The sequence below is a fragment of the Primulina tabacum genome, chromosome 16 (genome assembly GCF_025594145.1).
Source record: "Primulina tabacum isolate GXHZ01 chromosome 16, ASM2559414v2, whole genome shotgun sequence".
In the NCBI taxonomy this organism is placed as follows: domain Eukaryota; kingdom Viridiplantae; phylum Streptophyta; class Magnoliopsida; order Lamiales; family Gesneriaceae; genus Primulina; species Primulina tabacum.
In genome coordinates, this window is record NC_134565.1 from 9248427 (window position 1) to 9259801 (window position 11375).

The 11375-nt window shown below is 36.6% G+C and overlaps 3 protein-coding genes across 4 annotated transcripts; all 3 read right to left on the reverse strand.

The window, feature by feature from the left end:
• Window positions 1-4928: 4928 nt before the first annotated feature.
• LOC142528338 (uncharacterized) lies at window positions 4929-5258 on the reverse strand. Its single transcript, XM_075633381.1, has one exon. The coding sequence runs from the start codon at window positions 5256-5258 to the stop codon at window positions 4929-4931; it is 330 nt and encodes a 109-aa protein (XP_075489496.1).
• A 1638-nt stretch (window positions 5259-6896) lies between these two features.
• LOC142528339 (pectinesterase inhibitor-like) lies at window positions 6897-7436 on the reverse strand. The gene has a single exon (XM_075633382.1). It carries the CDS (start codon window positions 7434-7436, stop codon window positions 6897-6899), a length of 540 nt encoding a protein of 179 aa, XP_075489497.1.
• A 465-nt stretch (window positions 7437-7901) lies between these two features.
• LOC142529602 (uncharacterized) lies at window positions 7902-10900 on the reverse strand. 2 transcript variants are annotated; one of them, XM_075635174.1, is made up of 4 exons: window positions 10359-10900; window positions 8973-9086; window positions 8564-8842; window positions 7902-8362 (listed from the first exon to the last, which is right to left on the reverse strand). In XM_075635174.1, exons 1-4 carry the CDS (start codon window positions 10839-10841, stop codon window positions 8168-8170), a joined length of 1071 nt encoding a protein of 356 aa, XP_075491289.1. In that variant the 5' UTR covers window positions 10842-10900; the 3' UTR covers window positions 7902-8167. The 2 variants fall into 2 exon arrangements, with proteins under 2 accessions (XP_075491289.1, XP_075491290.1); XM_075635175.1 differs by having other exon boundaries at window positions 7902-8359; window positions 10359-10898.
• Window positions 10901-11375: the final 475 nt, after the last annotated feature.

An 11375-nucleotide genomic window follows, 5' to 3' on the forward strand; every position in this document is an offset into this window, starting at 1 on the left:
TTTTGAGGTATGCGATTTGTCTTGTGACAAATTATGAACAGGTTTAGAAGTCGAAGAACGTGTCCGGGGACCTCTCCACCCCGGTAAAGCATGACCGGGTAATGATCAGGATTGAGAAGCGGTAAAGCATGACCAGAGACCAATCCACCTGATAAAGCATGACCGATGATCTTATGTATGTAGCAGTGGACATCCCTACCAGTCCAGTATTGTGGTTTAGTTTGATCAGACGCATTATGTTATGAATCACTTACTTTGAAACATATCTCTATGCAAAATGATGATGATTATGTATGTTTAAGTATGTATGTTGCAAGTACGATTATGAAAAGTTTATGAATTGATGGCACGTCTACATTTATGTAAGTATGCTCATAGTTTAAATATGTTTTGGGCTACTTTAAAATGCATGTTGATTTATTATGTATTACTTGCTATTCTAAGTTTATACATGTTGAGTATTTAGATTCACTAGACTTGATCGATGCAAGTGAGGACGAGCATGAGGAGACGAGAGGCGGGGATCAGTAGTTGGCTTGGACTGTGCGGAGGCCTAACCCGAGGACCGCTTTAGTTTCAAGAGTTTTATGCATGATAAAATTGCGGAGGTCTAACCCGAGGACCGCTTTAATTTTAAGAGTTTTATGGATAGTAAAATTGTTTACTCTGATTTTTAATGAAATTACTTTATGTTGTTTTAAACAAGTACTCGTTGCAAGTTCGTTTACATTTCAAATATTTGTTCAAGCATTTAATTTTTATAGCATTTTGAAGGAGAATTACTTATTTAAGAAAAATTTTTATTTTCCGCAAAGTTTAAGTATATTTAAAATTACGGTACGTTACACTAGTAAAAGAGCTTGAGGTGGTGATCAGGGTGAAGTTTGGACCCTAGGTAGAAGAGCTTGAATTGAGGAGATTGAGGTGCTTGAAGTAGGAAGGGTAAGTGAAGTACTTGTTTCTCCTACCTAAAGCGTAGTAGAGGACCTTGAAGATGGGGGCGAGGAGGGCGAGCTGTGGCATGTGGCGCGAGGAGTGGCGGGACTGGAGTGGCGAGGCTAGCTGATGAAGTAGTTGCAGGCGAGGGTGCGGGGGAGGCTGAGCGAAGGGGATGCTGGGGGAGGCGGCAAGCAAAGGGCGAGGGTGTGCGGGTGTGGACGGCGATGCGCGGTGCGAGTGCAGGGGCTATGGCTAGGCGCGTGCGGGAGAGAAGCTGCCAGAGCGAGTGCTCGAGGATGAGCGAAGGGGAGGCTTTGCGAGGCTGGGTAAGGGGAAAGGGAAGAGTGGCAGGAGAGGTGATGGATGGGTCGAGTGCGAGGGCTAACTACAGGCGAGAGGCGAGGCTGGCAGAGGGGTGAGGCGAGAGCTGGTGCAGGGGCGAGGGCTAGAAAAGGGGAGGCTTGTCGAGGCTAGGCGAGGGGAAAGTGAAGCGTGGGCAGGCGAGGCGATGGAGTGGCGAGGTCGAGGGCTGGCTGGTGAGGTGTGCGGTAGGGGCAAAGATGAGACAATAGCATGAGTAAGGCAAGGGCATTAGGCGTGGGTGTGGAGGAGCCCAACGCAGATCTGGCTCTTCCAAAACGGGAAGGTGATTCAATTTGTTTCTAAGTTTTTGGAGACTAGTGAGCAGTAGAGGAAGAATGTGTAACTCACATATTGTAAACCAAGGGCAACGTAATTAATCAAACTTCGAAACTGCGATTCAGTTCGACTTGGGAGGGGGAGACTAGTGATACCCCATGAATAGTTTCATTAAGATCAGGTCCAAATGTTGCGTATTTTCACTACCGCAAGTGTACGGTGTCAAGTTTTAGTACTGGGTTGAGTACAGATATCGATCCCACGAAGAGTAATTATTTAAATTGTATACCAAGTACCATAATTGACATAATTCAACTTTATTTAGAAAAATCAAAGAGTTGATGTATAATCAATTCAGAGAAACTAACAATTTTTGCTAATTCTAGCACACAGTCGAAATTCAATGAGTAAATAAATCTAGAGATATGATTTCATCTGGTTTCCCCTATGCTAAATCAAAATTAATTAACATGTTATTAAATTGCATCGTATTTATTAACCAAGAACAAACAATATTTTCTATTCCCTTTTTCAAGTGATAAATATAATTGTATTACCTATTACCGATTTTAATATGTCTATTCAAAATCAAGTACACGTAATAAATGCAACCAATGTTCTCTTATGGATTCGCCAAAGTTATACGTCTTTTGCACGTTATACACATCTGACGATGCGATTTCCCCTGTCCTAGTTTCGATCACCTCTCTCAAGTGTTAGATCACAATTATTAGATCAGTCGAATTATGGCCAGTAATTCAAAAGCATTAATGACAAGAAATCACAAATAAATACGATGAATTAATTCATGAAAATTCAAAACATCAATAACATGGGTTCAACCAAGACTACATCAATCTCTAGATAATGGAATTAGTTCATACTCGAATCTAAATTAATACAAAACCTGTTTGTATTCATTAAAAACATAAAAGTAAGAAACCGAATTAAGAACGTGTTGGCGAGAGATGAAAGTGCGTCTCCGTGTCCGGATCCTACGTCTTTTATCTCTGTTCTTCGCGTCCCGTGCTCCGTGCGCTCTCACTTTTTCTCCTTTTCTCGAATGATATCACGGCTGTGCCAAGAATATTTCGAACCTCCTTTAAAATCCACGCGAAACCCTTTTTAATTCTGAATGTAGCGCCGCGCGCATATGCGCGCCCAAGACTCGCGCATATGCGCGGGTCCTTCTGTATGTTGGCATTCTTCTCGCGCGCATGTGCGCGCACAAGTTCAGCGCATATGCGCGCTGCTCACTGGTCTCGCCTCATGTCTCTCGCGCATATGCGCGCCATGAGTGGCGTATATGCACGAGACTCGCCGTATTTTACCTCGCTACGGTGCGCCTCACTGTCTTCAGACCCGGGCGTCTTGCATGTTTCTCATCTAGGTGCCATTTTCACTTTCTTTCGCGCCCGAATGACAGTCTTACCTAGGTTCCTGCAATCACACCAAAAAAATAACAAAAGCGCGTAATTCCGCCCAAAAAGACTAACAATCTATATGAAGTATAAGGATAATTTAAGTGCATAAAATGCACTTATCACCAAACAAGGCTTTGGACCCTCGGTCCATTCTTAACCTAGGTAGTGGCCCATGATAGATCTTATGTGCGCTTCTATAAATACTATATTTGAACAGTCCAATTCACTCATTCCATATATTGATTCTCAGCAGTGTCCTAGCTGCTCTCTCATTTTATTATCAGTACCTTGACTTGAGTGTTGGAGGGGCTACGCCGGGACACCCTTCCGGCCCTCTTCTAACGGTCTCCTTTGTGATTTCAAGCCTAGAATGAATTCGAGGTCTGCATTCGGACTAGTATCACCTGCTGGAATCGAACCCTATATTTCTAGTGAATATCATGTCATTATATGATTTGATTTGTCAATTTATATCTTTCATACAATCATGAAGTATATATAATTCTTTTCAATGAATCTATATGTTATTTTTGTATAAATCGAGAATAATTTGGTTCCCATTTTCGATCGAGGAAGCCGAAAAACTTCAAACTTTTCTCGCTATTCATGCATCGACTTTTACTTGAGTATCCATCAATATTTCTCACCTTGATCAATGTGAAAAAGAAAATATTTGGTCAGCCCCAAATATAAACGTAACAACTATTGACAATTTGTATAAAAAACAAGCATCAGTAAAAGTAAACTTATCCCAACAGGGAGAGGCCCTGGGTGTGATCATAGGTGGTAGCGGGAAAAAAACCCACCCTCGTATAATAAAATAATTATTACTATATATTAAACTTGAGGTATCTACGCTAACTGATTTGGTCCATCAATATAACACCAATATCAAATTACATATCTAACCTAGAAAGATACACGAGCAAAAATGTCAACTCAAAATTACACTCTCTCCACTGTCTGATTGAATCCATTATCACCTCTAATTTGAAAATTGCATAAACCGCTTATCAACTTCTTTCACTCCATATTATTCAAGTTTTTATTATTCCTTATCTTCCTCCTTTATTTTTAAAATCATTATCTTTTTCAAATTTTGCAGCAACCAACGCTGTAATTTTCATTCTTATCAAAATATTATTTTACAAATGCCACAAAACTTCACCCTTTTCACCTATATGTAGACCCAACTTCATTTTGTATGGCAAAAACTTGTTTGAGACGATCTCACGGATCGTATTTTGTGAGACGAATCTCTTATTTAGGTCATCCATGAAAAAATATTATTTTTTATGCTAAGAAAATTATTTTTTATTGTGAATATCGATAGGGCTTGATCTATCTCACAGATAAAGATTCGTTAGACCGTCTCACAAGAGACCTAACCATTTTGTATAGTGATACTATTTATTTTAAGTAGTTTTCTTGTTGGACGGCCTCACAAATCTTTGTTAATGAGACGAGTTATGCCATGCATCAAAAATATTATTTTTTTCAAAAATATTATTTTTCATGGTGACATAAATAAAAAATATGTGTCACAAATTGATCTATAAAATCGTCTCACAAGAGTTTTTATAATTTTTATGACATGCATGGTGTGTTTCGACTATATAATCAAACATCAGCTAATCAAAGGGATAAATTTGGCTAGATACCTTTATTATGATCACTTCTCTCGTGCTTACATTGTGGATTCTATAAATAATTGGAATTCATAATATCACATATTCTATAAATTATGGACTCCAACTATTATTTTCAGATACATTAAGGGAAAAAAAATCGAACATTTGCTCACAACTACGTAATCATGAATATCGTTAGTTTCTCAGTACGTTAGAGTTCTTCATCAGAAATTAATATGCGTAACAAGAAAAGAAATCTTTTTTTTTAAAAGGAAGAGTGAAAAACAGAAAACCATCAAAAACCAGCAATGTGAAAAGAAGAGAACCAAATCACCATATCCTCAGTGAAGCATTGTTGTCTTGTGTCCCTCTTCTTCTCATCTTCCATAGCATAATCCTGCATCGGAAACCGGCAAATCGGGCACGTCTTTCTGCAAGAAAAACCAAGCCATCTCTCCACACAAACCCTGTGAAACTCATGCAAACAAGGCAATATCCATGCATCGCCGCCTCCGTTCAAACTCGACAAACATATCGAGCACTCTTTGTCTTCCGTAGCGTTGGTGCCTTTGCCATTTCTTTTCTTCGAGAAGACACCGGTGAGCATAGACCATATCATGTCCATTTTATTACAAGCATTGATTCATGCATTAACATTTGATACAGATTCCATTAGCATCGGATTAGATAAAAATGAATTAAGATGTGGTGTTGTATAGCTAGTAATGGGTCACTTTTGCTATTTTGCTTGGTTTCAACGTGAAAGAGTGGTTGAAGAAATTAGAACTGAAGATTATTGTGATTAAATAAAATTGGTTGCACCAATAAAAGATTGATGATACCTTACTCCAACTTTAATTAAAATTTGATTTTACTTGCATATATTACCCCCATTGTAATTCAAAAAGAAATGTTGAAACTTGATTTTTTATCACAAAAATATTCAAAAAATTTGTTATATATTTTTGAATATTTTTATGATAAAAAATCAAGTTTCGACGAAATGAAAATATCTTTTCAAGGGAAATGAGACAATATTTTTTCAGACAATATTAAATTAGGTTGGGTAATTTGCCTGTTACAATAGTTTGTTCAATTATTTAGGCAGTGTTTTCAACTTCAAAAAAACTAATTATGATTTTTTTGTCTTCAAATATTTGTGAAGAAAAAATCGATAATCATTTTTTAGAGGTTGCAAAACACTCCCTTATTACAATCGCTCAATATGAATGAAAGTAAAAATTAGCACTTAATTATGGTGAAATACCTTTTTCTATTTCTATTGTTGATTCTATCTTTTTAAAAAACAGTTCCTATGAAATTTAAAGTTTTTTTCGCAAATATCAACTCATCATTAAAAAATAATGTAAGAGAAACTAAAATGGTTTTGCTCACAAATAATTATTATCTTGTTAAGAGAAACAGAGAAGTATCCAATTTTGGGGAAAAAATTGTGCCATGTTTCAGTGCCCTTTTCCTTCAGTTGTTAGAGTATATATCTTGTGAGATGATCTCACGAATCTTTATCTGTGAGACGGATCAATCCTACCGATATTCACAATAAAAAGTAATATTCTTAACATAAAAAGTAATATTTTTCATTGATGATCCAAATAAGAGATCTGTCTCAAGAGATACGACCCATAAGACTGTCTCACACGAGTTTTTGTCTAGTTGTCAAGGTTGAATTAATGTTAAGAGACCGAAAACATTATAAATTCATAAATTGATTTAACTATTGACACACACAGTTATACACACTATATACGAGGCGTATGTGTTGCATGATTGTAAAGTTTTGTATTTGTAAGAATTATTTGGAGCTTAATCATATTTTTGATTAATTTGATTTATATTAAAATAAAGATAATATCATAACATTGTAATTTGACGAGGGGCCAACAACGATTTGGTGGGAGGCATTGAATAGTAACAACATTTGGTGAAACCTATTTTAATTTTAAAATTGTCCTCATACTTTTAACTCTTAATACATATTTAATTTTGTAGAATATATTCACATTTTAATATTTTATAATGGTAAAACAAAATCATCTTAATTACATGGCAATATACATACATATATATATATATATATATAATTATAATATATATGTTACACGGATTGTGTGCGAGCTGTTGCTTGTATATGTAATAGGTCGAAACAATAGGAAAACGAAAGATACCTCTCCTTGATGTATATATATAGAGAGTTCAGCAAACATATATGCAAAATTGTATGTGACTTTATCGATCAACAGTATCAAACTCTTTTTCCTGCATTAAGATCATCAGCGATGATCGCTATAATATCACACAAAAGATTCAACTTCAAATCATCCCCAGCTACAGGGGATTTATAGGGGCTCTTGAACAAACTCTCACAATATTGACCCGCTTCAGCAGTTATTACGGCGTGCACGCGAAGATCACGATACCGCCCGCCATCCAAATCATCCGATACCATTGCCAAACTACGTATAACAGTGACATAGGCGTTTTCACACAGGCCCAGAAAGCCTTTTAGCTTAGGATCAGTTGCTGAAAGCAAGGAGTTATGAATCTTCATCTGTGTATGTGTCGCAAGAACTTGCGCGGTGCCGATGGCAATTCTTCCGAGCAATGGGTAATCGGCAAATCTTGTGCGTGAGTTTGAACCAAAATCGTATAAGCAAAACTTTTCATCTTTGCATCGACGACATACTTCTTGGAGGGGTAAACCATTGGTTGTGGCAAAGAGCAATCCGTTGGTAACAAGAATTAGATGAATGAAAAAGATTACTTTGGCAAGAGAAAATGCCATTTTCTTGATTTGTGATTTTGTGATTGAGATTGATTTACGCATACATATAATATAAATGAAGCGTTTTTGGAATGTTTAATTTCCCTATACTTAAAAAAGGATAAAACAGATACGTAATAAATTAAATTGGACATGAGATACATTAATAAGAGGAATGGAAGATTGAATCTTGGCCTACATTTCACCTCCCATCCAAGTTATTTGTTATACTAGATTGATATTTGGTGCTGTCTTCTTATTCAAATATCTTCGTAACCATAAAACTTCTAAAAAAATAAAAACCAATTTCAGAGAGATATTTAGAATCTTTTTATCCCAGAAATTATGATAAAAATCTTCGGGTATAAAAAAGCTACTTTAGAAATACAATTAAAATATTGATATTACACAGAGTTTGCATTCAAGAACCACAAAATTTATATTTGCTTCCACAGAGCATTGGCAGGTCTAAAACATTTTAAAATCTTATGAAACGTACATATAAACTTCTTGAAACCTCCAAAAGCAACGTAAACACAACGATACAGCCATGAGAGGGGAACTTTCGATTACTACGTCAATCACACACATACAACATATCTAGACATTGGTACCGATCAGTTTCTGTTAGTTTCTATCAAAGGAAAAAATAACAGCATAAAGCTAGCAGGTTTTATTTCTCACTTAGAACAAAATATGTAAGAAATTCCGAGCCAACCTACAAGAATAGTTTGTGCAGCACAAATAAATGTCTAATTCCAGGGACTCGGAAGCCTGCCATCTCTGAAAACGGAAGTGCCACCTGATGCTGCAGGTGAAGGAGAGGAGGCTATGTAACTTGTTCCTGTGACAGAGACCGAAGAATGTACTTGCCCAGCAGGTGCAAATCGTGAAGGACTGGGACTACCAGCAACCCCCAGCGAATTTCTATGAGTTAGAGGTACCTGCTAGGAGAAAAACGAATTTATCTGCTCCATGCCTAAATCAAAACAACATAACATGTCCCTATATTGTTCATCGCAAAAGCGAAAACTATAATATATATTTTGTAATAGGGGGCTCAATTTTCAAAAAAGCACTATTACATGAGCATGTGCGGACGGATAAGGGGATAAAACAGTAGTCTCTAAAACCAATGAGACACTTACCACGTTAGGGGGAGGCTTCCGCTGTTGACAATCTGACGATGGTGAAGTGCTGCTCATGCGTGGCACATGGCGAGGATGGATATTATGATTTAATACATCATCTGATTCTCCTCCATCCAAATCGCCACAAGGAATTCTATCTGAGACCATTTTAGGGGTGTTAACCCTTGACATTGACCCTGTATCAGTCGTGGTATCTACTTGTAGTGGAAGAGGAGGACGACCAGAGGTTCCTTGCATACTATTCTGTCTCTTTAACTGTTCTTCTGCAGTCAGAATCTGTCACCACATTCCACTGCATGAGTATGACTATTTCAAGTATAAAAAAAAACAGATGCAGTACGATTAGAAAAAGCCAAAGAGCACCCAGAATATATATCCTTCGCAACACCAAGAAAATTTGTGTTACCTGTTTCAGCACTTGTACTAAACTATGTTTTCTCTCATTCAAAATTTCCAATTTCTCCTCGATCTCCTTCCGTCTTTTCTCTTTATCATTTATAGCATCTTCCGGTTTGACTCTCTAAAAAGAAAGAAAAGAATATGACAAATATTGACTGCAATATTGAGAAGTAAAAGACAGGTGTGTAATCAGTAATATACTAGACTAAATATTAGAGTTATCTTTTATTCAAGGTTTATGTGAACCAAGACTGTCAAATTTAAGGTCAAAAGGCTCAACTCCAACAGCACGGATGATTTAAAACACGGACTTACCTGCCTGATACTCAACAACTACTTGTGCAATAGACTTTAAAATTAGGTGGTATTTAAACGTTCAATATATAAATCAATCTCCCATGCAAAGACCCAGTCCCCTACCCAAGTCCTCCCCCTTAACAACACCCCAAAAAAAGAAGAAAAAAAAGAGAAAAAAATAGGGGAAAATAGAATATTTTAATATCAGTCCACAGTTCAGGTTTATTATTTCCAAAATGATGCTTGTCCTTCAAAGCCAAAGTTCAAGCCCAAAATACCTAAACGATTAAAAAAGGCAGCATTTGGCTTCAGTCTTAACATTTAAATGATGTTCATATCATCGTACGTGTCTTCATCCTAAAATCAATATTTCAACTATCTTGGCCAGGTCTTTAGAAACAAGAGTATAAGAATATTGCAATACTTGACACAGCACACTGTCCATGTCCCAAAATGCTCATCCAACAACCTATAAGAATTCTCAATTTGTATTTTCTTATGTATGTCATTAGGAAAAACAATTTTTATAATGGAAGTGAACTGCCTAATTTTAAACTAAATGAAGAACGCAAAGTGCTTATACTGATATGCATACAACTTCTGTGATTTTCCGTGCATGCATTATAAATCATCTTCAGCAAAAATTATGCACACCCTGAAAAGAATAGTTAAAACTCATTATCTAAAATTTTGTTAGATATAAATTAATCTCATAAAAATCAACGCGAATCCATCCAAATTGATCTCCCATATACAGCATATCAACTCAATTTCCTATCTCCTGTAGACTAGCATAAAATTAGTAATATTGCTGCTCAGACTCTTTGCCACCACAAATTTCACGTCAAGTTTAAAAATCCATCACAATCACAGATCTTCTCACAATAAACTTATCTTACATTTATCGCAGAAACATCATCCACCAACAACACATGCATTTAAACTTACAACGGTTATAAATGTGATCTCCACTATACCTCCTACATGCAAAATTCCATAACAGACCCCAAAGATTGGCATATTCACATGATTTAAAAATCAATAGAAGATAACTACATTAAAAAAAATCTCAAAAACAAGACAAGAACTTCATTACCTCGTCCTCCGTATTATTAACAACCTCAGTTTTGTCCTCGTTCTTCCCAGTTTCCTCATTCTTCTCCTCCTCCTCCACTATCGCGTCACTCTTCTCCACCAATTCCATCAAAGCATCCTCATTCACCTCCACGTCCTTCGCCCCAATCACATCCTTCAAATCCTCCTGCCGTGGCAATTCAGGTCCGGTACTGGGATTATCATCGTCTCCATGGCCTCCATCGCGATTATTGTCCAAATCATTATCCTTCGGGATTGGATCTGGCCGAGAATTGATATTGATAGGGGTCAAATTTGAGGCAGGGGTAGGGATTGAAGCCGGGGTAGCGTGAGTGGAGGATCGGATGCGGGCAAGGGCTCTGGAGCGGCGGCGGAGCAGGATTTTGAAGTCCTTGAGCGAGATGTTGGTGGTGGGGCGAGGCCACCGGCGGGGCACGTCGGGCACTTTGTGCAGGTTCCCTTTGTACAGCGATATTGCCACCATCTCCAATTGCGAGCGAGGTCGGGGCGTTCGATAAGATGAGCAAAGTAAATCTTTACCTAAATTTATCAAATGAATAATGTTTATAAAATCAATTTTGTGATCTACCTTAAATTTTTTTAAAAAAATTGCTCTCGATTCTTTTTAAATTATATTTATAAAAATAATATTAATATTGAAAATTCATTGAGTTATTGCTCTGATATCAATATAGCATCGACATGTGTATTATTTTACGATAATTCAAATGAAAAATAAAAGAAATTCCAAAAATTTAAAGATAAAATATTAAAACTAAAATTTAATAATATATATAATCAAAATCACAAAAAAAAAAACATATAATATCATAATAGTAATTTTCCGGATACAAATCTCCTGTTGTGGGGACCCGACGCTAATTCATTCATTAATCGTCTTTAGAAATAATTCAAACAATTATAATAAACAGGGTCTAAATTTTTTTCTTTTTTTTTTTAAATACAAAGCGGAAACGTAATGTAATTCAATTCAAATTACATATTAAACATAAACATA

Bases quoted from the DNA above. Each gene is read 5' to 3' on its own strand.
- LOC142529602 (XM_075635174.1), bottom strand. From the start codon at position 10,841: ATGGTGGCAATATCGCTGTACAAAGGGAACCTGCACAAAGTGCCCGAC. The intron at 9,087-10,358 runs GTAATGAAGTTC...CTTTCTTTTTAG, and splicing joins TTAATAATACGGAGGACGAG to AGAGTCAAACCGGAAGATGC. The intron at 8,843-8,972 runs GTAACACAAATT...ATGTGGTGACAG, and splicing joins TAGTACAAGTGCTGAAACAG to ATTCTGACTGCAGAAGAACA.
- LOC142528339 (XM_075633382.1), bottom strand. From the start codon at position 7,436: ATGGCATTTTCTCTTGCCAAAGTAATCTTTTTCATTCATCTAATTCTT.
- LOC142528338 (XM_075633381.1), bottom strand. From the start codon at position 5,258: ATGGACATGATATGGTCTATGCTCACCGGTGTCTTCTCGAAGAAAAGA.